General features: G+C 62.4%; 1 protein-coding gene and 2 long non-coding RNA genes across 3 annotated transcripts; 2 read left to right on the top strand and 1 right to left on the bottom strand.

Moving 5' to 3' along the window:
* Positions 1-2: 2 nt before the first annotated feature.
* Positions 3-5,729, top strand: LOC140604306 (uncharacterized). Its single transcript, XR_012007259.1, has 5 exons — positions 3-846; positions 1,485-1,605; positions 1,847-2,065; positions 3,922-4,040; positions 5,399-5,729. It is a non-coding gene; the product is annotated as an uncharacterized lncRNA (long non-coding RNA).
* On the bottom strand, positions 1,793-22,426 carry SPATC1 (spermatogenesis and centriole associated 1). Its single transcript, XM_072775548.1, has 5 exons — positions 21,235-22,426; positions 9,647-10,135; positions 9,012-9,551; positions 8,750-8,889; positions 1,793-2,193 (listed from the first exon to the last, which is right to left on the bottom strand). The coding sequence occupies exons 1-5, from the start codon at positions 21,443-21,445 to the stop codon at positions 1,864-1,866; spliced, it is 1,710 nt and encodes a 569-aa protein (XP_072631649.1). The 5' UTR covers positions 21,446-22,426; the 3' UTR covers positions 1,793-1,863.
* Positions 21,240-27,220, top strand: LOC140604318 (uncharacterized). Its single transcript, XR_012007278.1, has 3 exons — positions 21,240-21,864; positions 25,601-25,739; positions 26,764-27,220. It is a non-coding gene; the product is annotated as an uncharacterized lncRNA (long non-coding RNA).
* Positions 27,221-27,450: the final 230 nt, after the last annotated feature.

Below are 27,450 nucleotides of genomic sequence, written 5' to 3'. Positions count from 1 at the left end.
CTGTGCGCGGCGCGGGGAAGCTGCGGCGCCCCGTGGGGACGCGGGCGCGGGCGAAACCGGCGCCCGGGAGCCGCGCTCCCCTCCCCCGCGCGGACTCGTCGTTGCACGGAACAAAAGGGAAAGCGAAAGAGCCCCTGGCGTCGCGGCCCCGCCTCGGATCCTCCTCGCCCCGCCCCGCCCTCCGCTGAGGGCCGCGGGAGCCCCCAGGCCTGCGCGCCGGGAGCGGGGCCCGGGTGCAGCTGGCACCCTCGGGAGAAGCAGCCCTTGCGGCGCCGGCCCGGCTCCGTCCCTCCGCCCCGCGGGTCAGCGCGGAATTGCCGCCCCCGCGGTCGTGCGGCCCCGGCCGCCCCCCCACCCCCCGGGTTGCGACGTCCAGCAACTGAGTTCAAAGCCACAGGAGCCAGCCAGCCCCGGGGCGCCCCGCAGAGCTTCCCCGAGGCCCCCGCGGTGCCGGCGCCCGGACCCTACCCCAGGGAGCTCCCCCTCCGGGGTGAGGGGCCGTTGGTTCGGCCTGTGCCGCCGCCCCGCCCCCGGGCACGCGAGCCGCACGGAAACCAGCTCCCCACCGGGGCCCACCCGCACCGGCTCGGTCGGCTCCCAGGGCCGCGCTGCCTCGCTCTGTCGGGGCTTCCGCGGGGCCCCCACCTGTCGGACCTGAGCTGTGGGCCAGACCCCACCGCGCTCCAGGTTGGCTCTTCCGTTGCCCTGTGGCTTGAGTCGGGGCTGCCTTTCACCGCGCGGGCAGGGCGGTGGAGGGTCTTCTGGCTCCGCCTCCCCTCCCGGTTCTCCGGAATCCTGATCCCCGTCAGGACCAAGATCTGGTGCTGGCGGGGTGGCCCCTTCCAGGTAGGTGATGCTGGGCCTCCCCGCAGGCAGAGCGACACTTCTATCTACGGATGTCTACCTATCTGTACGCAGAGTCCTCCCTGCCTTCCCCACGGGTCTGGCTGGATCCCCGAAGCAGCAGGCCCGGGAGTGGGGAGGGCGAGGAGGCAGGGAGCGCCTGGGAGAGGGCTCTAGCGCACCCAGGAACCCCGGACCCTCTCCTTCCCTGCATTCCTTGCTGGTGGCGGCTAAGATTCCTCTGCCTGCGGAGTCTTCTGGAAGGCAAGCCTTGGTGCTCAGGGGCCTGCTCTGCTGGGGTCCTCATTCCCCCTCCTCAGCTCGCCTCTGCCTCCCACTGCAGCTCCAGCTTCTCTGGCCTCCTCAGACAGGTCCTGTACTGTCCCCCACCCCCGTGGCCCCAGGCCACCCATGGGCTCCCTCCACTCACAGCCTCCCAAGGATGAGCATCCTGCCTGCACTGCTTGGTTTCCTGCACTGTCCACAGGCCCTTGCCCTCCTGGTGTCCCGACTGACCCCCACCCCCACCCCACCTCCATCCTCCCTGCCCTTCCCCCCTCCCCTCTTCCCAGCCCAGTGCAGAGGGGATTCCCACATCCACATCCCGTGCCTCCCGCTTCTGCCTTCCGCTCTGCACCTAGGCTTCAGCTCCCGCCTGGCACTGATGCTGCGCCACCGCAGTCCTTCCTGCCGGTTGGGCTCCTGCGGCCTCCTGCTCTTCCCCGTCCCGGTGTCAGGGGCCCCTCCTACTCCCACTGCCAGGTGAGGGAAGCTATGGGACCTTTGAACACTGCCAAGCTTTGGTCTTGGGGTTCTCACGAAGGGCCCTGGGCTGGGCATGGAGCCCCAGAGCAGGCAGGATTGAAGGGGTTCCGGGGGGGGGTGAGGTGCTGGCCAGCCACCCCAGGACAGGCGGCACCACCCAAGAGTTCAGGTCTGAGCCTTGTCCGTGGCTAGCGCATCTGTGGAAGCTTTAATGGCCTTGCACCGGGATGCGGGGCAGGGTGGCAGGAGCCAGTGTCACCAGATGAACATGGGCTTGCCATCGTCACGTGCCAACTGGCTGAGGCAGGAGAGCAACAGCAGCGCATCAGTGAGCACACTGGGATGCACGGTCTCCACCAGCACGCGCTGCAGGAAGTCCATGCTGTAGGAGCTGCCCTCGGATGCAGCCAGCTCCGGCCTCTCGCGCAGGATGCCATAGGCGTTCACCAGCTGCTCGGTCAGCGCCGGGTGCACCCGCCCGTTGTAGCCCAGGCTTTGTAGCCGGTTCATGATGGTTACGTAGCGCTGTGTGAGCGTCTGGCACAGCTCCTCATCCAGCTTGTGGTCGCTGGGGTTCAGGGAGGCCTGAGGGGAGAGTGGCCATCAGGGTCCCTCCCACCCTGCACTGGTACAAAGGCAGGAGAGGGGCGACTGTGCCTGTGGGGGTGCTGGGGTTCCTGGAGGTCCCGGGGTGTGCTAGAGGTTCCCGGAGGTCCTGGGGGAGAGGCTCCAACCTAGTGGGTTGAGCTGCAGGGGAGGGTTCTCCACCAGCGGGGATTTGGGACTGAGCTGAGGTCATGAAATGCTGACAGCATGGCTGGGAAGGAAGGAGGACAGGGGTCCCTAATGACCGTGGGGGGCTGGCCATACCACTGAGGGGCTTTCCCAGGCCTCCTGCTACTCCCCGCCCTGAGGCCTCCACCTCCTTTCCAGGCCCCTTCTCTGTTCCAAGCACCCTTGGTCTCAGCGCTGGGGGTCCCACCACCCCTCTGGTGACCCCTCCTGGTACCTGGACCTGGGGACTGGCAGCGACTGGTGGGTCCCCACGCAATTCTTCCTTGCCTGGGGCCCCCAACCAGGCAGTGACTGCATCCCAACATCTCAGGAGGAAGCAGGAAGCCAGCCCCTCCTCTCGGCTCCTGCCATCACCCCCTGGGCATGTGACCTGCACACGCACTCAGGGACCCTGTTCAGAAGAGCCCACACTCTGCTTCATGCTCTGCTGTAGTCACCCTGAAGTTCTTTATAAATTTTGAACAAAGAGCCCTGTATTTTCATTTGCACCGAGTCCTACCAATGACGCAGCTGTCCCCAGGCCCACCGAGTGACAGGTCTGCAGTAGTTGGACAGGGTCTCGCCCTGACTGATCTCCCCCTGCACTTCCCACTGCTGCACCTCCTGGGGTTAGGGCCTATCTGGCCCCATGCACCCCCTTCCAGCCGTCCCCTGGATGCCCACCAGGCTGCTTTCTAAGCCCTCAAAACAACGTGTTTGGCCTCACCTTCTCCAGGAAAATCCCCTGTCCTCTCCTCCCCCGATGGTCATGTGAACAGAGCACTGGACTCATGGCTGGGCTCAGCTAACATGACCCCTGACCTCTGGCAGATGCACCCAGAGCCCTCTGCTCAGCACTCAGTGCACAGTCAGCACCAGGACAAGCCTGGCTTCCTGACTCTAGGCTCCTCTTGGCTCCTAAGCCTTCTCCATCCATCATTTCCTTCCCCACGTCAGACAGCAGGGAGCTCAGCCGACTCTCTGGGTAAATGGTGAACCTGCAGCTCTTCATGCCGAACGGCACAGAGCGCAGTGGGTGGACAGCGTTAAGCCTCGTCCCCCTGTGGGGATGTCAGGACCCATCATCTGCTCCCCCTGGGGAGCACAATCCTGCTGTGTGCCACACTGGGTGTATGGAGCCCCAGATAGGAGCACAGGTCCAGGGGAAGCGCACGGCACCCACCCTGCCAGGGTGCTGGACAGGGGAGAGGAGTGTGGGCATATTGACACTGAGACAGGCCAGGTCTGCCCCAAGGACATGACCCCTTGAGAGCGGAGGGCCAGGTGAGGGCAGTGAGTGGGGAGAAGCAGGACAAGGACCCCGCCAGAGCCAGGGAGCACTGGGCATGAGTCCCTACCATGCCTCCCGGCACCGAGAAGCTGGCAGGGCTGAGCAGAGCATGGTGGGGGGCCCTGTCGTAAAGGGCCAGAGATTCCTGGTCCGTTGGCTTTGTGACTCTAAAGGATCGTGCCGGCCATATAAGGGGATGGGCAGAAGCTGGCAAGAGAGGGTGAAGGTCCTGTCTATTCATCCCACAGATTCTCAGTCCTGCCCTGTGTGGGGCGCTGAGCAAAGCCTGCTGAGTTTACAAGGATAACAAAGCCCAGGAGGAAGACGGTACTGGGAGTGCTGCCACGGGGAGCAACCGGCTGCCGGGGTGAGGGTCTCTGGAGGGGAGAGGATGCCTGGGCTTCCTCTGAAGGATGAGGACAATGGGAGCAAAGGAGCTTCCAGGACAAGGAACAGCATGCATGGCGCAGAAGGTGCTGGGAGGCGGAGCGCAGAGCAGGGGGTCACATGGAGAGCCAGTTTCAATGGCTGTTTCAGTGACCATACTGGGTCTGAGCCTCAGTTTCCCTACTATGAGAGGAAGGAAACCACCTGATGGCTATTTTGAAGATTAAAGGAGGTATCTCCAGCGGTGCTGAGCACAGCATCAGTGCTGGTCTGCACCACCACGAGGGGACCCTAGTTCCATAGGACACACCAGTGGGCTCGCTCATTGGGCAGAATTGCGTTTCCCAGGAATGGAGGGAGGAGGGCCTTCCCAGGGTGTTGGAGCTGGCCCGGATGAGGCCACCGTGTGGTGACGGAGCCCGCCACCCCAGCGCCTCGCTCCCACCCTAAGCTCTCCTGCCCCCCAGCATGTATCAGCTCTGAAGCCCTGGCGTACATGGGCAGGGCTTTGCTTATTTACTGAAGGCCGCCCGGGAGTGGGGGAGCTCCCCGAGGGTGCGACTACTTGGCATGAACTTGGCATGCACCCGACGCCTCCTAATCGGAGTGGAGTGGGTAGCTGCAGCGGGAAGGGTGGCGGCGGCCAGCAAGGTGGCAGCAGTTTGGTCCAGGGTAGGTGACAAAGGTGCAGATGTGTGCGCGGGGGAAGTCTGCGGGCAGAGCACCTGGCGCTGGAGCATCGTGGAGGAGAGCGCGGCTGTGAGCAAAGGCGCGCGCACCTCCAGGAGGCGGGCAGGTGCTCAGCGCCCGTCTCTCCGCCCCGGGACTCCCACCGCACCGGGCACGTGTCCGCGAGAGGGCTCCGCATGTGGCTCAGCACAGGCGAGCGTCGGGACGGAGCCTGGAGGACGGAGCCGGAGCGCGCCCCGCCCCGCCCGGGCTAGGCTCCCGCGGCCCCGCCCCGCCCGGGTTAGGCTCCCGCGGCCCCGCCCCCGAGGCCTGACGTCACCGAGCTCGAGCCAATGGGACGGCACCGCGGCCTCAAGCTCCGCCCCTGCGCCCCCGCCGGGCCCTGGGGTCCCGCCCGGGGTGGGCCGGGTCCCAACGCGCGGCCGAGGGACGGAGAGAGCCCCGGGCGCGCTCCGGGGCTGCAGGATCGCAGGTGACCGCGCTCCGCATCGCGGGGCGTTGACGCCGCCAGGGCCGCTGTGGTTTAGGATCCGAACACCCTCTCCCGCGCCGCTGGGTGTTAGGGCAGAAAGCAGGCTGGGAAACCTCATGTGATCTTTTCAATGATAGAAAAACATTGTTAAAAAAATATATTTCTTCATGGTTAAGAGACCCCAGAGCTCTCAAGAAATGAGGACGAGGAAAGACTTCGTACCCTGGCGTGGGCGACGCAGAAGCTGCCTCCTCCGGCTTCTGTTCGGCTGCACGGCTGCCTGGAGCTGAGAGCCTTTCCCGGACGCCCTGCGGCTTGGGCACCTGCCACCCAGGCTTCTGCGCGGGTGGAGGCGCCTGCCTGGGGGCTGTGGTGCCCTGGGGGCAGGCTCCCCGGGAGCCAGGGCGCAGGGGCTGTGAGCCTGGGTCTTCAGGGGCAGCTGCACCAGCTCTTGTACCCACCCTGGCGTCCTCACCTAAAATTTTCTAATAAACGTCTTCCTGTTTACATCAGCTAGTGTGGATTCTGTTATCTGCCGCCAGGAGCTTGACTGAGGAAGATCTGGCCAACAGCCTGGGACACACATTGTACTTAACAGGCACCCTTGATGTGCGTGTTCCTAGGCGAGTCTCAAACTGGATGGGGTTGCTGCTGTTTTATCTATTTTAATTTTCTTGTGTTTATTTTTTAAAGATTTTATTTATCCACTTGGGAGGCAGAGGGTGCGCACAAGGGGGAGGGGCAGAAGAAGAAGGAGACTCCCGGCTGAGCAGGAAGCCCCATCCATGCAACACTCGAACCCAGGACCCTGAGATCATGACCTGAGCAGAAGGCAGACGCTTAGCTGACAGAGCCACCCAGGTGCCCCTGTTTGCGTCTCTTCAATAGTGTGCAATATGATTGTCTACATACAAAGGCCAAGATGACGTAGAGGCTATTAGAACCAGAAAAAGAGTTTGGCATGGTAGTGGGAAACGAAACGTTATGCAAAAAACAAGACCATCCATCCTTTGCAGGCCTGTGAGTAGGACCCCAGAGGGCACCAGAGGCCCCGGGACCCAGCCAGACACAGCCACCCCGCGACCCTCACACGGACGTGGCTGGACTCCGGGCCTGCTATGACTGGGAGCCGGAAGGAAAGCTAAGAGCACCCGGTCCCCCAGCAGGAGGCCTTTGCAACTGGGCAGAAGAGGTGACAACTTTTACTTGAGCTTAAAAGATGGCACAGGAACAGTCTGTGAATTTTTAAAAAAAAAGATGGCCCAGATTCAGAGAAAACGGTCAACAAGTCCTCACTCAGCAGTGCGGCTCTATTAAAGCTTTTCCTGTCACCCTTATGGCGTCCGTGAAGCAGACGAGCCAGGCTTGAGCAGGTCGGGGGCCGGGATGGACTTTAGGGATTCTAGCAACTACCGATGCTGGAGTTCCACGTGCAGGGAAACAAGATGCTCTGAGGAAGGGAAATGAAAATCTGGGCAAAGTGGAACTGGATGCTGAGAGGAACCAACACGAGGGCCAGGCAAGCAGGCGGGCCGGCTGGCCCGGGGAGCAGGATGCAGCTTCACGGTCCTCAGGTGGAATCAGACGTCATCCACCTGCAGTGGGCTCTGCAGAGGTCCGGCCAGGGGGTGTTTGCCTGGCCTCGAGGGCAGTTTCTGCGCAGCTGGGCTCCCGGGGTGGGCGGCGCTCCCCTGCAGTTTGGGCGGCAAGGGTATGACCTGGCAGCACTGGTCGTTGCCGATGGAAGGTGTATGGGGCCAATGGCCCTGGAAGAGGTGCAGGTGGCCATGGGGCACAATAAGCGGATGAGTGTTTGGTGGAAGCCCAGCCTCCCCGCCGCTGGCTGCCAGATGGTGGTCGAGGCGCTGGCCACTGGCCAAGGACTCCTGCGGCTGCCAGAGGAGAGGGCCTCACATCCTGCTCTCATCTCCCACCTCTTCGCTACAAGCTGCCACTTAGAGTGATGACGATGACCGTTGTACGACGGTGGCGTAGGCAGTGATTCCCGCGAAGTGAGGAGCCGGGGTGGGACTCGGCTTGCCCAGCCAGCTCCTGCGTCGGGGGTGATGTGTCTCTACCTCCTTCCATCCGGACGGCATCCTCAAGCAGTAGGAAGCCTCTTTCACAATTTCATATGTGGCTTCTATGTGGGCAGCTGGACTTGTGTTCATTACATGCATCTTGGCCAGTGATATCAGACACAGCATCTTAGAGACACAAATACTGTGCTTCTGCTGTGTTGTCCGCCAGTTTTTAAACAGCCGGGGCCAATCTGCCCTCGGGACCCGGCAGTGGCGGCAGACGTCCTGGAGGCGCCTCAAGCCTCGTGGGACTGAACGTGACCAGGTGGGCCCTGCTGACGCGAGCAGCAGAAACGGCAAGTGCACGGGAACCCCCCCCACCCCCACCGGCAAGGTGAAGGCAGCCCAGCCCCAGCCTAATCCGGAAAGCAGTACGGAACTACACATTCGACCTAGGTTTTTCCTGGAACTTGACGGACGGTCGAGGAGCAAAGAGGGGGGGAGCAGAGACAGCCTGGAAGAAGGGAGGCGCCCCTGCTCTGCCCCCCTCCCCGTGGGGGACACCAGGGTCGGGGGTGTCAGAGTGGCGGCCAGACCCCACGCTCGCTCGTGGGACTGGGAGGTGACTCAGCTGCCCTCCGCCCTCCACCGCTCTAGCCGCAAGGGAGACCCAAAGCGCACAAGCAGTGAAGGCAAAGTGGATAATTCTGACCACATTCAAATTAAAAACCTAACCGAAGGATACAAAGGAAAGGGCGCGCTCAAGCCTGGATACAAATAGCCTGCAGATAAAGACGCGGAGGGAGGGACGGAGAGAGGTGGGGGAGCACAGAGGACTATTGCCCAGAGGAGGCCAAGTGGCCGCCCAGAGCTGGCGCGTCCACGGGGCGTGGGGAGGGGCACACGCGCAGGGGCACACACCGTCAGCCGCACCGCCCATATCCGGTGACTCAGCTCGGCACGTGGGGCCGAGGTACAGCGCCCAGCACCCCTACGAAGTCCTGTCCTCTGTGCCCCTCAGCGGCAGCCGGCTCGGTGAGCGGCCTGCTAAGAGTATGCTGGAACCAGCCTGTGCCTGAGGGCCCTGGCCATGAGGCTGCCCCCTGCTCAGAGGTTCTGGGACCTGCCTCCCCTGGGTCACCCCAGTGACCCTTGAGGGTCCCAATGGGTGGGGAAAGCATTAGCTCTGCTAGTCTAGGGGGGCCCTGGGGCTGAGAGGTGGCCATGGGGAGGTGATCGCAGTGCAGGCCTGACCATGTTCAGCCCCCACCCCCGCCCTGTCCTCTGGGGGGCCATACCCCTCGGACCACAGGCTCCTGATGCCAGGTGCCCTGTACTCCCCCTGCCCCTCGGACTGAACACCGTGCTTCCTCCGTCCCAGGGTGTCCTCGGATTCTGACGTGCTTGGCCAGGCTGGACCCCAGGGCCAGGGCCCCCCAGCAGCCTTGCACGGCCAGCGAGCTCTCTGTCCCTGACAGGCGGTGCGTGGGAGAGGGCGCCACACACCTGGATGATCTTCTCTGGAATGTTGGAGACTGTGAAGCCGTAGAGGCGCACGCGCTCCGGGAAGATGCTGGACAGGATCCTGCGGTCCAGCTGGAAGGCGATCTCCCCCACCAGCCTCTCCCAGGCCAGCTGCTTTGATTCTGGGGACGACAGGGGGTGGAAGCAGTGCTCAGCGGCCACGGTCAGCGGCCCAGGCCAGTGCCAGGGAGGTCCGCGAGTGCGTAGGGGACACCCCCTCTTGTGTTGAGCGCATGTCACTGACCTCGGGGGCTCTCAGGGAACTTGCTGGTCTTGCGGTGAGCCAGCTTCCGTTCCAACTCGAGGATGCTTTTGCGAGAGGTTTCTGAGCCACGTGGGCCCCGGGTGTCGTTGATCGAAGCCGGGGAGGACGAGGTTCGGGGCGGGGAGTGGGGGTTTCGTGGAGGGGAGTGAGAGGTGGGCAAGGGCTGGGTGGGGGGGTGGTGTGCCCGGGTGGGGGACTGGGGGGGGTACGGGGTGATGTGGGGGGTGCTGGAGGGGGTGTAGTGGGTGACAGGAGGGGGGGCGGGAGTAGGGGCAGGGGCGAGGACTGTGTCCACCGGGGGGGCCGTTGTGGTGCTGGGGACAGGCACAGGGACTGCTTGTCCCTGAGTGGCACTGGGCTGGGGCCTGACGTCTGAGCTGCCGTAGGAGAAGGTGGTCATGGGTCCAGGTGCGCTCCTGGTGGTGATAGGGGTGGAGGTACGGATGGGAGAACCCACAAACGTCATGCTGAGGGGATCCAGGTCCTGGGCCAGCCGGGGATGCTCCGTGGACATGGGGACTGGAGATGCGGGGGGTGGCAGGGAGGAGAAGAGGAGGGTGAGAGCGAGGCCGGCCTGCGGACCCGCCCTGGCCCCCCCCCACCCCGTCGCTTACCCTGGGCCGCGGGCCCTGCTCCGGCAAACGGCTGGGGCCCCCTCGGGGCCTCGGGCAGCACCAGGTTGCTCAGGGGGGTGGCCAGAAGGTTCTGAGAGATGCCGAGAGGTGCGGCCGTGGAGGTGAGCAGGGGGCTGCCCAGAGAGACGGCCACCGAGCCCGCCACCGGGCCCATGAGGGGGCTGCCCAGGGGCATAGGGCCGGCGGAGGGCAGACCCAGGGAGCTGGCCAGCATGCCCCCCGGGGACACTGCCACGGGGCCGGCCAGGTGGCCGCTCAGGAGCCCGGTGAGCGGGCTGCTCTGCGACACGGACCCCGGGCCGGGCAGCAGCGAGTTGAGGGGGCCCGTCAGGGGGCTCACGATGGGGGCGGCCGCAGGGCTGGGCTGCGGGCTGCATAGCACGTCGGCCAGGGGCGCCAGGGTCAGAATCCCCAGTTCTTCCAGGACGGGTTCGTTTGCTGCTGCCGGGGCCTGGGGCAGGAAGACACCTGGGGGACACAGAGAGAGCGCTGAGACCCCAGCAGGCCCGTGGGGAGGGGCTGTCGCCTGCCAAGGCAGGGCCCAGGCCACGGTGCCCCTTTGTTTGCCTCTGATGAGCTGACCAACGGTGAGCCACCTCTGTTGGGTGGGCCAGACCATGACCTTGTACCTCCGAGGGGGGCCTGGGGGCAGCCGGCAGATCCCCCAGGAGGGCCTGGCCCTTTGTCTCTCCGTCTTCGGAGGGAGACATCATAGGGCCCTTCCACAGCTGCCCACCCCTCCTACCATCCCATGAACAGAGATGCTGACCTCTCGATGGGGAGGGTCTCCAGGGGGCTGGTTCCCCGGTTGCCAAGTTGACCCACATGTTCCCTGGTGGGGAGGGGTGGGCCCAGGCCCCCTGACCACTGTTCCTGTGGGGACAGCCTAGCCTCACCAGGTGGGGGACCCACAGGGCGGCCAGAGCGAGAATAAGCGCACGGGCTCAGCGGCACCAGTGGTGGCTTGTCCCTGCCCAGTGTCTCTGGGAACAGTAAATACAGGTTCAAGAGGGTGGGTCTGGCCTAGACTTGCTGCTCTACACTCCTGGATCCCGTGTGGGGGCCCGAGAGCCCTAGGTTTGTCCTGGGGTGTCTGAGAGTGCCCTTGATGACCAAGGTTTGGGAAGGTTTGGGGGAGTCTGCATTTTAATTGAAAACTGCCACATTTGTTGTTGTCATAAAAGCCATGTGTGCTCACTGTGGAGAAAGAACAGAGCTACAGAGAAGTCAAAATAAGATTGGAAATTACTGGGGGCAACTGGGGGCTCAGTGGTTGAGCATCTGCCTCCCACTCGGGTCGTGACCCCGGGGTCCTGGGGTTGAGCCCCCGTCAGGTTCCCCACAGGGAGCCTGCTTCTCCCTCTGCCTCTGTCTCTGTCTCTCTCTGTGTCTCATGAATAAATAAATAAAATCTTAAAAAAAAACCGCACACACATTACAAACTACTGGCTGTCCTGTCACCCCACTGCTGGTCATAACACGAAGCTCCGTGTTGCCTCGAAGACCTTCTCCCCGTGTTTTGTAGCTCAGGGGCCGATGCGCCTTGTCTAGGAAGGGCTGCTGATAAATATTGCCAGTTTTGCAGCCCACCTGCTCTGTGTTGCAGCAACACAACCCAGCTGCCCTGCTGCCAAGGCCGCCTCGGACCAGCACATGGAAACAAATGTGGATCTGTAGCAACAAAACGTTATTCAGAGACACTAATATTTGAATCTCATGTACTTTTTGTACATCCAGAAATAGAGTTCTTTTGATTTTCTCCCATTTAAAAATGTAAAATCCGTTCTTAGCTGCAGGGCCACATACCAACAGGTGGCAGGCAGCCTTGTGTGAGCTCCTCGCCCTTGCGTCCTCCCTGTCTTCACGGGTCGGCCTCCAGCAGCACCCTCCTCAGCCAGCAGCCCTGGGGGTGAACCTGCACCATCCCTGGAGCCCCTTCCAGTCCTGGGGCATGCACATTGATTCCAGTTTTCCCAGCGGCAAATAATTCTACTACACAAAACTTTTTTAATTAGATTTTTAACTTCCATTCCGGTGTAGTTCACGCACGCCATGCGGTGTACAGGGTGGCGATCCAACGTTTCCATAAGACACGCGGTGCTCATCCGGACAGGCACAGCCCCGAGCCCCATCACTTGTTTCCTACCCCACCCCCTCCCCTCTAGGGACCTTCAGGGTGTTCTCTAGCCCTAAGAGTGTTTCCTGCTTTGCCTCTTTCTTTCTTTTTTCCATTTGCTTGTTTCTTAAATTCCACCTATGAGTGAAATCATGTGATAGTTGTCTCTCTCTGGTGGACTTCTTTCACTCAGCATCATACCCTCTAGTTCTATCCACGTCGTTGCAAGTGGGAAGATTTCATTCTTTTTGATGCCTGAGTAATATTCCGTTTTGTGTGTGTGTGTGTGTGTGTGTGTGTGTGTATGCTGCTTCTTCGTTATCCACCCATAAGTCCACCGACGCTTGGGCTGCGTCCACAGTGTGGCTCTTGATGACGCTGCTGTAAACAGTGTGCACGTGTCCCTTTGAATTAGTGTTTTCGTGTCCTGTGGATAAGTACCCAGTAGGGCCGTTTCTGGGCCATAGGGTAGCTCTACATTCAGCCCCTTGAGGACCCTCCTCACTGCTCTCCAGAGCGGCTGCCCAGCCTGCATCCCCACCAGCAGGTCAGGGGGCCCCCCTTTCTCCTCATCCTCACCAACCCCTGCTGTCTCCTGACTTGCTGATTTTAGCCATTCTGGCCAGTGTGAGGTGGGATCTCGTTGTGGTTCTGATTTGTTTTTCCCTGAAGATGAGTGATGTTGACCATGATACCTACGTAAATCTTTATTATTGGTTCTTTGCCCTGAAAACAGACGTTCCAGCGCTCCTTAGTGCACACTGCTAAAGCTACCCTCTTGCAGAGCCCTCAGAAGCATTCTTGCATTCCCTCGAAAGTCCCTGGGCTTGTTGCTGAAATCTGTGCCCCTGGGACCCTGCACAATGTGTGGCAAGATGTCCTGCCACTTTACTTTTATTTTTTAAGATTTTATTTATATATTTGAGAGAGAGAAAGAGAGAGCGCGTGGGGGGAGGCAAAGGGGTAGAGGGAGAAGCAGGCTCCGCACTAGCAGGGGGCGGACATGACCAGTCGGATCCCAGGACCTGGGGTCTTGACCTGAGCTGAAGGCAGACGCCTCAGGCGTCCCCACCACCACTTTACTTTTCTTTTACTTTTGTTATTTGTGTTTTCTGAATGAATACATTAAAATACATTAATCAAATCAGCCGTTCTGTTCTTTTCTGATTTCTTTTTTTGGCTTTTTGGAAATATTTGCTTTAGGGTCAAGGAGACAATAAAACTTTGGGGGCCAAAGGGAAGTAGCCTGCAGGGAGAGAGAACCTGGAGGGGGGAACCGGGTTGGGGGAGACAGCTGGAGGGGCTGGGAAGACCTCCTAGAGCCACGGGGTGAAGGGGGGACGGGGGCGGGAGCTGGGGCCTGTGTCCTTCTCAGGTGGTCTCCTCCGAGGCTCTGGACGCTGTGGGGAAGGAGCACTTGGGTGAGGAGTCAGCTGGGGCTCACTGGTGGGCTCCCTGGGTGACCCCTGTCCCGCCGGCTCTCCCCCGCTTCCCTCGAGGCTGCGTCTGGGAGTCCCCGCACTTGCTGGCTCCATCGGTTCCTTCCTCCTGCGGCCTGTCCAGCCAGGCTTCTCCATCCTTCCGCCCGGCAGCCACCACCCCCCCCCCCCCCGGCCCCATTGCCGCCGCGGGCCTCAGGGCTACCCTGGCTTGTGGGGGTGGCATCCCCACGCAGGGCGCTCCCCCGAAGGCCTGCATTGGCAGGCATCCAGGCCCTGGGCCCGGGGTGCTCCCCCCCAGCGGGCTGCTGCGGCTCGGGGCCCGGGGAACTCCAGGCCCTGTCCGTCCTGCGGCTGGCCGCTGGTGCCCGCCCCGAATGGCCTGGCCTCTTCCCGGCTCCGCTAAGGGCTCCAGCCTCGGCTCCCAGCCCCGGACAGCGGGCATCTCGGGCCCCGGGCACTGCCGTCACCCCGACTCTCTGCCATCGCTCACCCCTGTCCCCTGCCCGCCGGCCACTCCTTCGGCCGCCCCAGCGTCCCGCGGGTACCCCAGCAGTGCCCCACCTGGTCCCCACCGGCGTCTCCTGCCTGCATCTCGAGTGACCCTCCTGGCCGCTCTTGACGCTAGCTTTCCCCCACAAGCTCCCGCCAGACTGTGCCCGTCGAAACGGCCGCCTGCCCACCACTGTCAGGGCTGGATCACCAAGGCCCGTGCCTGGCCTGTCCCCCCTCGGGCCAGGCTTCCCCGCCTCCCCCCCCTCTGCCCCAGCCCCCGGGGCCTCCTGCCTGTTCCCCGAGCACCCCGGGCACAGTCTGGCCTCTCGTGGGCTGGTCCCGCTGCCGGCCGCTCTGCCAGTGCGTGCATGCTGCCTGGCCCCTTCCCGGGCTCCTTCCTCCTCAGCGCTGATCTCCAACATGCTCTACTCTGACTTGTCCATTTGACCTGTGTCCCTCCACTGGAGCGGACGCTCCACGAGGGCGGGGGGGACCTGGGTGCCACGTTTCCCAGGGCCAAGAACAGGGCTTGGGCCACAGCGAGTGTTCAGTAAGAAGAAACAATGGCAACGGAAGCAAAGATTAAACTTGATGATTAAAAGAAAATTGGTCAGGATAAGACTTGAAGTCTATGTGTGCTTTTAACCACGGAGAGTTAGGGCAGCCCCGGTGGCTCAGCAGTTTGGCGTCGCCTTCGGCCCGGGGCGTGATCCTGGGATCACGGGATGGAGTCCTGCATTGGGCTCCCTGCATGGAGCCTGCTTCTCCCTCTGCCTGTGTCTCTGCCTCTCTTTCTCCCTCTGTGTGTGTGTGTGTCTTATGAATAAATAAAATCTTAAAAAAAAAACCACAGAGAGTTTGAAGTGACCACAGAAGGAAGTGTCCATAAAGTGACCGCTTAAACTGTGACCACTGAGATAGCCGTGTGAGATGTGAAATTCTTTTTTTTTTTAAAGATTTTATCTATCTATTCATGAGACACAGAGAGAAAAAAAATTCACATTTTTGAATTATGTTTCTACCCCCCTCTCTCTCTGCGTCTCTCATGAATAAATAAATAAAAATCTTTTTTTTTTTAAGATTTTATTTAGTTATTCATAGAGATGCAGAGAGAGAGAGAGAGAGAGGCAGAGACACAGGCAGAGGGAGAAGCAGGCTCCATGCAGAGAGCCCAACGTGGGACTTGATCCAGGGTCTCCAGATCACGCCCCGGGCTGCAGGCGGCGCTAAACCGCTGCGCCACCGGGGCTGCCCCAATAAATAAAAATCTTTAAAAAAAAAAAAAGAATAAAGGATTCCTGAGGGTCACAGGCATTTAGTTTACAGGGAAAACACTGGTGGTTCAGAGGCCAGTTCAGTGCACGGCTGGGGGCACAGAGCAGGGAGGGGGGTGTGTTCACGGCTCAGGGCCAAGACCACGGTGGCTTCCGTCATGGACACAGTGCTCACAGGGTCTGTGATCCCTCAGGGCCACCAAGGAGAATCCCAGGAGCAGGGAGATGGGGAAAGGAGGTTGGGTGGGTGCGGAGATGGAGATAAAGGTGAGCACCTGTCCAGCTGAGCCGGGGGTGGGGGAAGTGGGGGGGCAGGTGTATGGAAGTGTTGGATCATATAATCTCCACTTGACGCTAAGGTGACACCGTATGTTAAGTACCTGGAATCTAAACGAAAACTAAAAAAGACATTTCAGCCCATAGCTTTGCATTCGAATGCAAAATCTAAACGTGATTATTTTAATCTTTCTATAATTTGTCCTTAATTGATTTTTTATTTTTTTTTATTTTATTTATTTATGATAGTCACAGAGAGAGTCAGAGACATAGGCAGAGGGAGAAGCAGGCTCCATGCAGGGAGCCCGACGTGGGATTCGATCCCGCGTCTCCAGGATCGCGCCCTGGGCCAAAGGCAGGCGCTAAACCGCTGCACCACCCAGGGATCCCCCTTAATTGATTTTTTAAAAAAACATTTTATTTATATATTGGAGACAGTGCCCCCCATGTGCCCACAAGCAGGGAAGGGCAGGGTGGAGGGAAAGAACCTCAAGGGGACTCCCTCCTGAGCAGCCCCGCCCCCCAGGGCCGGATCCCACCACCACAGCTCAGCACCTGAGCGGAAACCAAGTCTGACGCTTAACTGAGCCACCCAAGGGCCCCTGACTGATTTTGTTAACCTGTTCCCCCAACATGGACTTAAACGCACAACCTGCAGCTCACAGGCCACAGGCTCCAGCGCTAAGCCAGCCACCCGCCCCCCCCATCTTTTTATCATCTACATTTAATTGATTTTGATTTGTGAGTTGAAACCTTCCCAGATTTAGATGATAGTATTAGAACCTTAAAAAGTTTTAGATTCAATGCGTTTACATTTATTTCACACGTTAAGACTTATTTAGGGTCCAGGAAGGTTGGTTTGCTACACGGGATGATTACAGTCAAACAGGGACGCAAAGGTCATAGGTTCACAAAAGCAGTTAACAACGCTTTAAACTATTTCACGGAACTGTGACTCATCCCCACCTGCTCCTCCCAGCAGCAGCCCCCTGCTTCGTGCTACCGCCCCTGGGGGTGGGGGAGGGACCAGTGGGGGGGGCGCGGGGAGGAAGGAGGGGGTGGGGGTAGGAGGGGGAAAGACGGGGGGAGGGGGAGGAGGAAGGAGGGGGAGGGGGAAAGACAGAGGAGGGGGAGGGGGAAGGAGGGGGAGGGGGAAGGAGGGAGGAGGAAGGAGGGAAGAAGGGGAGGAGGAAGGAGAGGGAGAGGGAAGGAGGGAGGAGGGGGAGGGGAATGGAGGGAGGAGGAGGAGGGGGAAGGAGGGAGGAGGGCGCGGGGGAAGGAGGGAGGAGGAAGGAGGGAGGAGGGGGTCGCGCGCCCGTCCGCAGCCTGGCCTCTCGCCCCCGCCCCCCCGTGCTCTTGTCCCCCGCCCCCACCTGTTCCCCCCCCCCCCCCCCCCCCCCGTCTGCAGGCAGGCTCCGGAGGAGTCAGGTTTCCGCGGGAGACGGCATCGGGGGCGGGGCCTCGCATGGGGGCGGGGCTCGGCGTGGGGGCGGGGCCTAGCGGGCGGCGGCGGGGCCAGAGCCCGAGAGGCTGGGCCCCCAGGGGGCTGACCCGGTGGGCGCAGGCCGCTGGGGCCGAGGTTTCCAAGAGCGCAGGCGCGGCGGAAATGGGGGGAAAGAGCGAGAGGGGAGTGACAGGTCCTGAGATAGGGGACCATCCCTGAGGCGTGGCGGGTCCTCCTTGGGGGACGGATTCCCAGGAGCAGGACCGGTCCTCAGGGCGGTCGGGTCCCCAGGGGGGACAGGTCTTGGGAGGATGCTGGTGAGGGAGGTAGAGTGGGGGGCGGGGCCCCAGGTGTGGGTTCGTGTCCTGGGGACCACGATCCTGAGGGGGAGGGTTGGTCCTGATCCTGAGGGATGTGAGGAGGGTTTGGGGGGAGGGGCTGGGTTCTGATGGAGGACGGATGGGTCCTGGGGGAGGGGTGGGGGGCGACCGGAGAAGGCCCGGGGAGGACGGGTGGACTTCGTTCGAGGGGGAAGGGAACTCAGGGGCAGGGGGCCTGGGAGCCCCCCAGAAGGGCTCTTCTGGAAAAAAAGAAGTAGGCTGCCCCCTGCTCCCGGAAGCTTGCAGCCGCCTGCAGCCCCCAAGAGAAGACAGAGGGGCAGTAGGCAGTGGGCTGGAGGAGGGGGAGGGGGAAGAGCCGGAGGGAGGAGGGGGCTGATGGGCGAGGGGAAGGAGGCGTGGGGGGTACGAGGTAGAAGGAGCTACAGAGCCCCCCCCACCCCCAGCTGCCCGTCCACCCCCACGGCCTCTGTGTTGAGGGACCAGGCATGAGCAGTGGGGGGGAGCAGTCGCTGTCCTGTCACCTGGGCCCTGAGCATGGTCGGCTACCCGTGTCTCCTGCCACAGCCCTGCCTTCCCGTCCATCTGCCCTCTGCTCACCCCGGAGCCTCAGGAGTACCAGGCCTCGGTGGCCTAAGCGCAGCCCAGCTCTTCCTCCCACCTGCCATGGTTGTGGAGCCAAGGCCCGGAGCTCCTGGCACCTGGCGCCTGTCCTTTCCGTGTGAAGTCAGTGCAGCTGGCAGCCACCACGCCGTCACCTCCTGCGGCTCCCGTGGCCCCCGCTGACCCAGACCCCGGGCCTGCGCCCTGCTCGGAGGGATGCTGGTCGCCTGGCCTCCCAGCCTCCCCAGGGCTGTGGCCCGAGGGCACGGGCCTGTCTTGTCCTCACCAGCAGCTCGCCTGGTCTCGGGCCGAGCTGCACCCGAACTGCCTCCAGGGCCCCCACCTTGCGGCCGCCGCCGAAGCCGCCTAGCCCCGCCCCGCCACCAGACCCGCCCCGCCACCAGACCGCTGCTCCTGCCCGCGCTCCGCATCCCCATCCCCGCTTCAGGGAAAGCTGAAGCCGCGCCCGCAGTTCCCTCACCTCCCGCCCTCCCTCCCTGGGCGCTGGGAGAGCTTCCGGCACCTTTCCCGCACCTTCCCGCCTCTAAGGAGCTGGGCCCCGTTGGGGAAGCTCGGCCGGCTCCGCCCCAGCCCTGCTCCAGGAACCCGGCCGGCAGGTCCCTCTGGCGCTCTGCGCTCCTCCCTCGCCGTGGCTCCGGATGCTGGGGTTCAGGTCTAAGCAGCTCACTCCCCCCGGGTCACTCCCTCGCCCCCTCGTCCCTCCAGCAGCCTCATTCTGTTGAGACCACGACGTCCCCTCCAAGCTGTGTCATGGCCTCTGTGACGTTACACTTTGAGGTTTCCTGGCATCTCCACTTCTCTCCTGAGCTGGCTCTGCTCTCCCCTCCTCGGTGGGCTCACCCCTCCTGCGGCTTCAGCCTTCACCGGCCTTGCACCCTCTTCCTCCTGCCCTGACCCTGCCTGGAGCTCAGGGTTGCGTCACTGCTGCCGCCCGCTTGCACCACACTGGTGGTGTCACTGGCGTCGCTGGCCAGGCTCTTTCCTCCTGCGGCCCTGCTGACCTGCTGACCCGGCCCTGCTGACCTGCCGACCACGGCGGGGCTCGGACCGAGGTTTGGGAGGACACAGCGCCATGAGCCCAGAAAGAGGAAGTTGAGGTCACGGTCACAAGAGCAAATCAAGAGTGAAAGCTTGATCCCCGAGGAAGATGAGCCACAAGGCACCGGCAGGGGCAGCGGGTGGAGTGAGGACATGGCCAGAGAAATGGGTCCCCCTGGGCTGGACCGGGGACAGGGACCTCTGTAGTCTCAGGAGGCCACAGCACCGGTCACCCAGCCGCCTCTGCGGGGACAGAGACACCTTGTGGACGCCCTTTCATCCCTCACGTCCAAGTACTTCATTCTCTTAAATGACGTGAGCTGATTGCTCTCCCCTTGGTTCCTCTGTGGTCCCACCCGATGCCTGAGAGCCTCGGCTCCCCAGCTGCCTGGCTCGCTCTGGTCCCCTCCAGGTCCCTTCCCAGCAGAGGGGAAGCACAGACACGGGGCCCCTGCCAGGAACCTCCGGTGCCACTGGGTCATCAGGAACAGGTCCAGGCTCCCTGCAGGGTCCCCTGAACCCCTTGCTCATCTGACCTCTGCTGACATCGTCCACATCTCACTGGCCCTGATACCCCCTCACTCACAAACACACAGTCACACACACACACACACACACACACACACACACACACACACAGCCTGGGCTTTAATGCTGATGTTTCACGGTCCTGCAGGCACCCTCCTTGCGCAAGCTGTTCTTTGTCCTGTACCCTCTTCCCGTCTCTTCTGGGCTCACCCCCACAAAGCCTTCCTACCCCCCTAAGCTGGACCCTTCAGGAGGTGGAAGCCTTGACATGGTCCAAGGATTCTTTTAAGAATGAAGCCTAAATGGGGAAAACTTATTTTTTTCTTAAACTTTGGGATCTCTTCTACTTTGTCCCTCCCCACGTCTTTATTTTTGTGGGCCTGATGTCCTGGTCATTGTAGTAAAGCCTTCAGAGGAGGGGGGGCTGTGTCCTCGGGGTCTGTGGGGGTGTGTGGAGACCGGTGGGATGAACAGCCGGGCTGATAGCAGAGAGGCTGGGGCAGGGATCTGAGGAGGCAGCTTGGAGAGCAGAGCAGGGAGCAGGCTTGGGGCAGAGGCGGGGGCACAGGCCCAGGGGGCTGGCATCCCAGGCCAGGGGCGCTTCTTTTTTTTTTTTTTTTTTTTTTAATTTTTATTTATTTATTTATTTATGATAGGCACACAGTGAGAGAGAGAGAGGCAGAGACACAGGCAGAGGGAGAAGCAGGCTCCATGCACCGGGAGCCCGATGTGGGATTCGATCCCGGGTCTCCAGGATCGCGCCCTGGGCCAAAGGCAGGCGCCAAACCGCTGCGCCACCCAGGGATCCCAGGGGTGCTTCTTAATCAGAAACACTGTGCTTGGGATCCCTGGGTGGCTCAGCGGTTTGGTGCCTGCCTTTGGCCCAGGGCATGATCCTGGAGTCCTGGGATCGAGTCCCATGTCAGGCTCCTGGCATGGAGCCTGCTTCTCCCTCTGCCTGTATCTCTGCCTCTCTCTCTCTATCGTGAATAAATAAAAAAATCTTTAAAAAAAAAAAAAAAAGAAAGAAAGAAACACTGTGCTTTGGAGGGAGCTGGGTGCCAGGGGGTCGCTGGGCCTCAAGAACCCCGGAAGGGACCTCAGCTTGTGCTGGGGCCTGGGGGCGGAGGGCAGGGAGCTGCGGGGATGGAGGTGGCAGGGCCTGGACGGCCCAGGGTGCGCTTGGAGCTCGGAAGGAGGGGCGTTATCAGCCCCAAACGGCATGCAGAGGCTTAGACGGGGCATGTAGGAAACCACTGGGGCCTTCCTAGAAGTACCACCCCGGAGGGCCGGGGTCGCAGCACAGCTGCGGAGGCCCAGCGGCGGACACAGTGAGAGCTCAGGGCTCCTCTCAGGGAAGGATGCTAGTTCAGGCCCCGGGGGACGCCGGGCTCTGTCGCTGCAGCCTGTGTGACCCCCACCGACACCCTGTGAGCCGCGGTCTCCCGCTGCCTCGCCCTGGGACCCGGCCACCGCCGGGAGTTTCCTCTGTTATCTCCTGGGCCACCTGGTTCCCGCCCCCCATCAGCACAGTCGCCCCCCCACCCCAGAGCACCTGCTGCCCCGCCTCTTCCCTATCCCCCTGGCCTCTGGGTGTTCTCAGCCCGGGGCTCAGTCGGTGGCACCAAGGACTCGCCCTCTGCCCCTGGCTCCCGGGCTGTCACCTGCCCACTGGCCATCTCTAGGTGCTGAGGAATGGGGCGCGACAGGTGGCGGAGGGGAGGGGAGGCTGAGGGTGAGGGACTATTGGACCCAGTCGGCGGCACCGGCACGTGTGGGTTCTGGAGCTGGGAAATTCTGTCTTTGAGGCTGCTTGGAAGTGGGGCTGAGAGGAGCAGAGCAGGCTCCGGCCATCGGGTTGGGTGGCGCTGGGGCCTACCCCATCCCCAGGTCCCACGTCCTCCCCTCCCGCCCCTCCCCGGCTGGGGCCACTGTCCCAGCAGCCTGTAACCGACTCCCCAAGACCCCCCCCCCCCCGCCTCCTCGCTCGCTTACAGTTTCCCAGGCGCTGAGAAGGGTTGGCCGTAGGCTCGCCAAGACCCGAGCTGAACCCGCTGATGCCTAGGCCACCTGAGTGGGTCTTGATCGCCGACCTGAGCTCGTGATTCTCCCGAATGAGCTGCACCAGCTTCTTCAGTTCCTCGTTCTCCCTCACCAGCCTCTCGATCTGATGCCGAAGCCCCTCATAATTGGTGAGCAGAGACATGCCCCGGGGCAGCGGGGCAGGTGCGGCCCGAGGGGGGCTGCACCTGGAGGCTGCCCAGGGCCCCGGGCCTTGCCCCGCCTGGAGGAGGGCGCGGGGGTTTGCGAGTTGCAAGGCCGGCCCAGCGGGCTCTGGGTATTGTGAGGTCAGAGCTGCCCTCCTCCTTGCCCTCTCTGCTCTGGCCCTGCCCTGGCCTGGGGGGCACGGACCCTTCCTCTGCTGGGCAAACGCTGCCGTGCAGGCACCTGCTCCATCCAGCGCCCTGCGGCCTGGGCTCGCAGGCTTCCCTGCGGCCCGTGTGGGTCATGCCCCCCCGCCCTGGCTTTCTGCATCTGGCTGCTACTGCCGTCAGGCTCGCTTTACACAGGGGCCCGTGCACCCCCCCGAGCGCTCAGCGCAGGGCCTAGGTGTGCCGCAGGCAGGTAAGCAGTGAGCATCCACTGGGCGAACACTCAGCACCCAGCTCCGTGGCCGGGGCGCACTTTCCTTGGGAGGTTGGACACACCTGTCAGCCTTCCCCTGCGGACATCGTTACCTTGGCCACACGCTCTTCCGACCCAGGTGCTCAGAGCCTTCCTCGGCCTGCTGGCCCAGTGGCTCCCCTGTCCAGGCAGCTGGCTCCCCATAGCTTGGACTTCCCCGTCCTGGGGCTCCGGCTCCCCTACTGCAAATCCCCCGCAGCGCCCCTCGGCGCCCACGCGTCTCTTCTCTGACTCCTTGAGTTTTCGTGACCGTGGTCCTTCAAGAACCAAAGCCATGCGCCTGGTCAGGTTTTCAGGTTCCGAGAATTCGGACCTGGGAGTCTTCACCACGCTCCCTTTGGGGGAGCTCTCTATGCAGAGATCTCGGCGGGCCTGACCGTGGGAGTCAGGTAAGGCCGCATCCGGGCGTCTCTACCGGCTGTGTCGGCGTTGTTGTCAGACGGGGAGGCCCGCGAAGCCCCGGGCCAGGCTCCCAGGAGGCAGGTGGGGCTGAGGCCGGGCTTGGAGGCAGCCCTAGTGGAGAATTCTACCCAGACCTCACAATGGGGGCCCGCCCCCACCCTCCTCCAACACCCTGGACTGTGACCCTGGCTGAGCGACTCGGGCCCTGCAGGCCTCTGCTATCGGTCGGACACCCCAGCGGGGGCAGCGGCCTCTGTGGGCTTCCTGTGCATCTGGGCCGGTTCAGCGGGCAGCTCGGCGTGGCCGGCCTAGGGTGCCCAGGTGTTCGGTCAAACACTGGCTCGGACGTCATGTCGCGGTGCAAGGATTTTGTAGAGTAACAACATGTAGTTCAAGGAGACGACCCTGAATCCCATGGGTAGACACAGTCCAGTCAGTCGAAGGCCTGTAAGAGCAGACACCTGAGGCTTCCGGGGAAGAAGGGATTTGGCCTCGAGCCTGCTCAGTTTCCCGGCTGCTGGCCTGCTCTGTGGGTCTTGGGCTTGCCAGCCCCCACGACTGTATGAGCCACTTGCTTGAACTACATCTCTGACTGTACAGACATCGGATTGACACACCGTCCGTGTCGCCCTTTATACCACTGCTGCTTTCCTCCTGAATCCGTGGACGCAGCACCAACAGTGTGGCAGGCGTGGCGTTAGAAATTGGGGGTTTAAAAAAAAAGAAATTGGGGGTTTAGTGAAAGAGGAAACTGTACAACTGAAACTGCTACCCACCCTGTATGTTTACTACCTGGAATTAGAATAAAAGAATGTAAAAAATAGAACGAGGGGGGCCGCCTGGGTGGCTCAGTGGGTGAAGTGTCTGCCTGCGGCTCAGGTCATGACCTTGGGGTCCTGGGATTGAGTCCCCACTTTGGGCTCCCTGCTCACAGGGGTGCCTGCTTCTCCCTCTGCCTCTGCCTCTGCCTCTGCCTCTGCCTCTGCCCTTCCCCCTGCTGGTGCTCTCTCTCTCTCTCTCTCTGTCAAATAAATTTAAAAAATAGAACAAAAGAAAGAAAGAAATTGGGGCTTTAGCGCTGCTCCTAATCAGCCAGTGTCGGTGCTGTCGGGCTGGGAAGCAGGGGCAGCGGGAGCCGGGAGGAAGCCCTGGGGGGGTGGACATGAGATGGGGTGAAGGAGAGTCTGGCAGGAAGAGCTCTGCGGCCGGGGGAGCGCCTGGGCCCCTACAGGGCAGTGTGTCCCCCCAAAAGCTGCAGGGCCTGGCTGCCAGGTGGGCCAGGGACGAGGGGTGGAGTGTGCGGGAGGCCGGGGTGCCGGAAGCGTAGAACGGATTTAGGGGAAAGACGCAGCTCAGGTTTGGGCGAGCTGCGGAGACCGTGCCGTGCCCCCCCCCCCCCCCACCAGCTCGGTGTCCTGGCTCTGGCCCCTCCCGGGCTCTGCTCACCACCTCCGGCCTCTCCGGCTCCTCTCAGTTCGTCCCAATTTTCTTAGGTTGTGGTGCCGGTTCCCTCGCAGGGCCAGCATCCTGCGTTGGGCTTGAGTTCGGGATGGAACAGCAGGAGTTTGCAGGGAGCAAGGCTTCACCCAAAGCCCTCCAGAGGCACCTGGTGACGTGTGTGTCGGCGGGGGAGTCGGGGAGGAGGGCTGGCCTGCACCCCGGGCCCTGCGCTCCGGGAAGGGGACACCAGCACGCCCTTCCAGGGCTCCTTAGGAATTCACCGCACACCCCTTCCCTTCCAGTCCTCGCTTGCTGCTGCTGAGTCAGGCGACCCCCCCTGGGCTCCGGTCACTGGCTCCGCACAGTCTGTCCCCGTTCACATTTGCCTCCTGAGAGTCTGCTCAGCCCAGCGGCTTGGCGAGCCCGCCCGGGATCTGTGCTCCCTTCCTGGCTTGGGACTCAGTGCAAGGTTCCTCGTGAAGGCCACCTTCCCGCGGCCACAGGATGTCAAAGGACAGGGACCCGGGCCCTGGAGCCCTCCATCCACACGGACAGGCTGCCCCTCAGGGTGGGGGGAGTCCTCAGGAAGCAGCCATCCAGCAGTCCCGCTGTGCCATCCCCACCAGCTTCATCCTTCCCATGTGCCCGCCGTGGCCAGTCACGACCTCGGGTCGCAGCCCTGGGGGACAAGATGCTGCTGGGAGGAATTTGCCGGGTCTGTGCCCCCCAGATCCAGCTCCCCGGACGCCAGCGGTGAGGTGCTGACTGGGCGCTGCGCTGCGGCAACCGTCAGTGTCGCGTGCGGAGAAGCCCCTGGTGCAGCCCCGCATGTCCTGCATCTGGTGTCTCCCCGGGCCCAGGCCCGGGTCTCCGTGGCCAGTCCAGGCTTCCCTCCCTCTCGCAGCTGTCAGGGCCCCGGCCTGCTCCTCCTCCCTCCAGCCTCGCCCCTTCTGGTGCGGCCTCTCCCGGCTGCTTGTGGACCCCCTCAATCTGGGCTCCGCTCAGAGGGAAGCCTCGGGGTGCTGTTCCTGGAGAAGACAAGGACACAGCACACACTCTGTGTCCTAGAGGCCAGCACGGGTCCTGGCCCACGGGAGGTGCTCAGTAAACATTTGAATGCATTTTTATTTGACTTTTTAAAAAATTATTTATTTAAGATTTTATTTATTTATTTGTGAGAGACACAGAGAGGCAGAGACACAGGCAGAGGGAGAAGCAGGCTCCATGCGGAGGCTGATGCGGGACTTGATCCCAGGACCCTGGGATCCTGCCCTGAGCCGAAAGCAGACTGAGCCCCCCAGGGATCCCCAAAAATTTATTTTCCAAAATAATTCTGGCCGTGAAACTGGAGAAGGGATGCTGGTTGCTGTGCGCTGCCGTACGCTAACTGGCCCGTCAGTCTGAGGACGTGGCCTGGACTCGTGTGGCTCTGGGGGCCCCTCAGGCCTGTGGTGGGGCCTCCCTGGACAGAGCCGCTCAGCCACTGGTGCCCCCAGGGCCCTGGAGCCAGAGCTGCTAAGAGGGGCCTCAAGGGCAGGTCCTCCAGGTCTTGGCTAAGGGCGGAGTCTTTGGGGAATGTGGGGTCTCAGTCACCCGTCGTGAGGGGCAGAGGGGAGACCAGGAGGTCAGTCCCTGTCGGTCCCTGAAGTTGACATTATTTGGGGGGCGGCCAGGAGGGGAGAGCAGGATGTCCTGTTGGCTAGGAGCTCAGAGGCCCCAGGTGGGGTGGGGGACTGGCAGCGTGCGGTGGGGCTCCAGACCCTGGGCTCCAGGGGTCAACCGCAGGGTCGCCTCCCCCAGCCCTTACCTTGGCTGATTCCTCCTCCTCCTTCAGACCGTGGCTGGTGAGCCACCCATCCGGGGCCTCCCCTCGACCACACGGGAGGAGGGACGGGCCTCGCTTCCGGCTGAGTTGCGTCCTGCGTCTGTCCAACGGTGATGATGGCCCCTCCTCCTCCTGCACCTGAGCCCAGGTGAGCCCCACGGCCAGCAGCCTCTGGCAGGTCCCCTGGGTCCACCAGCAGCACTTTCAACGGCTCTCAGTGCGTCTTCGTGGATGAGTGTGTGGACCGCACCCGCTTCCCTCGGCCTCCAGGAGTCCAGCCTCTCCCCAGCCCCGCACCAACCCCTCACCTGCCTCCTTGGGGCCCCAGGATCATTCCAGGGGCCACAGGGGCCTGCCCCGCCCCCAGCCCGGGCCTCCCCTGCTCCGGGACACAAGGGCCTGACTCGGGCCTCCACTGGCCCCGCAGCCGAGGGCAAACCTGGCTCCTGAGTTGGGGAGCCATTTGGCCTTGGCTGCAGCCCTCGCCCAGCTCAGCGCAATGGAAATAGATCCTTCCAAAGGAATTTTCATCAGGAATCTGCAGGCACAGGCGGGGAAGTGGCCAACCACGGGGACCCTGTCCTAGGCCCATTCTGGAGCTTGGCCTTCTCCTGGGTGGGCAGCAGTGGGCCTGGTGCTTCCCGCAGGCCGGATCACCACACCCACCCTCGGTTTGTCTTGGGGGTCAGATGACATCCGAGGGTCGGTACTGAGGTCAGTGCTTGCAGGTGGCGTGCGACACCGTGAGTCCAGGCTTTCCAGGCTCAGGGCCTTCCTATGCCAAGCCCGGCGCCGCCGGAGGACAGGCCGCTCTGACCGTGTGTGGGAGCCGGACGGTCTCAAGGCCGACAGACCCATACTGGGGGGTCCTGAGCAGGTCACCAGGCCTCGTGTCCGATGTCGGTGTGGGCACAGGATGAGGGCCCAGCCTGCAGGGTCCCGCCGGCCCCCTCTGAGGCTGCTTATGCCCTGCCCCTGGGCCCAGAGGCCGCCCAGCTCCCGTGCTTGCAGGCTGGCGCCCAGCGGGGCGTGCGGGCTCTGGGCTTGAGGTCGGCTTTCCCAGCCTGCCTGTCCCCTGCCTGGACTCCTGCCACGTCCCAGGGATGGGCTTGCCCCTGGGGAAGCGGGGCTTCTGGTCACAGTTTTGGCCAGCCTTCTCTGCTTGGTCTTAGGGGTCGGCTCTCTCGCTCCTTCAGCAGGATCTAGGTGCGAACCTTCTCAGGCTCCATCGCCTTAGGACGCCCCGCGGAGCCCTGGGTTTCCCCACGGGCCACCTCCCTCCCTCTGAGCTCGTTTGCTGCGCGGGGACCGTGGACACCTGCGTAGGCCCACTCACACTCGGCCCCGGAACCCTCCTCAGCCGGGGCCCTTGGCCTCCCTGTGACGAGTGTTGCGCTGCAATTTTAGGCGCAGGTGAGTGAAAGTGCTCTTGCTGTGCAGCAGGGCTGTGCCGAGTTAGCAGGCGGCTGGATGAACGAGAAAATCCCAAACACAGTCACTTGTGCGGTAATGCTTGTTTGCAAATAAACGTGCGTTTGCTTCAGGGTGATCGACATATTTGGGAACAATTTGAACGTAAGGCAGGTTCTGTTTATGTGCAAATATGACCAAGAGAAACATTAGGGGAAAACCGGGAAAACCGCACCCGGCTGAGCGGACCACCCGCCCTCAGGACGCGTAGGAGGCAGGGCCCCAGACACCTGCTGTGTCACTGTGGCCTGGGCCACACCCGCTCCTCCCCCGTGCCTGGTGTCACAACCTCCCACTCCCATGACCTGCTTCACAACAAGCCACAAGCCTCGCCCCCGCCGCTCAGTCCCTGCCTTAACCACCACCTGCTGTCTGGTCTGCACCTCCCA

Source organism: Canis lupus, chromosome 14 (genome assembly GCF_048164855.1).
Source record: "Canis lupus baileyi chromosome 14, mCanLup2.hap1, whole genome shotgun sequence".
NCBI lineage: Eukaryota > Metazoa > Chordata > Mammalia > Carnivora > Canidae > Canis > Canis lupus.
This window is presented reverse-complemented; position numbering and strand designations above follow the sequence as displayed.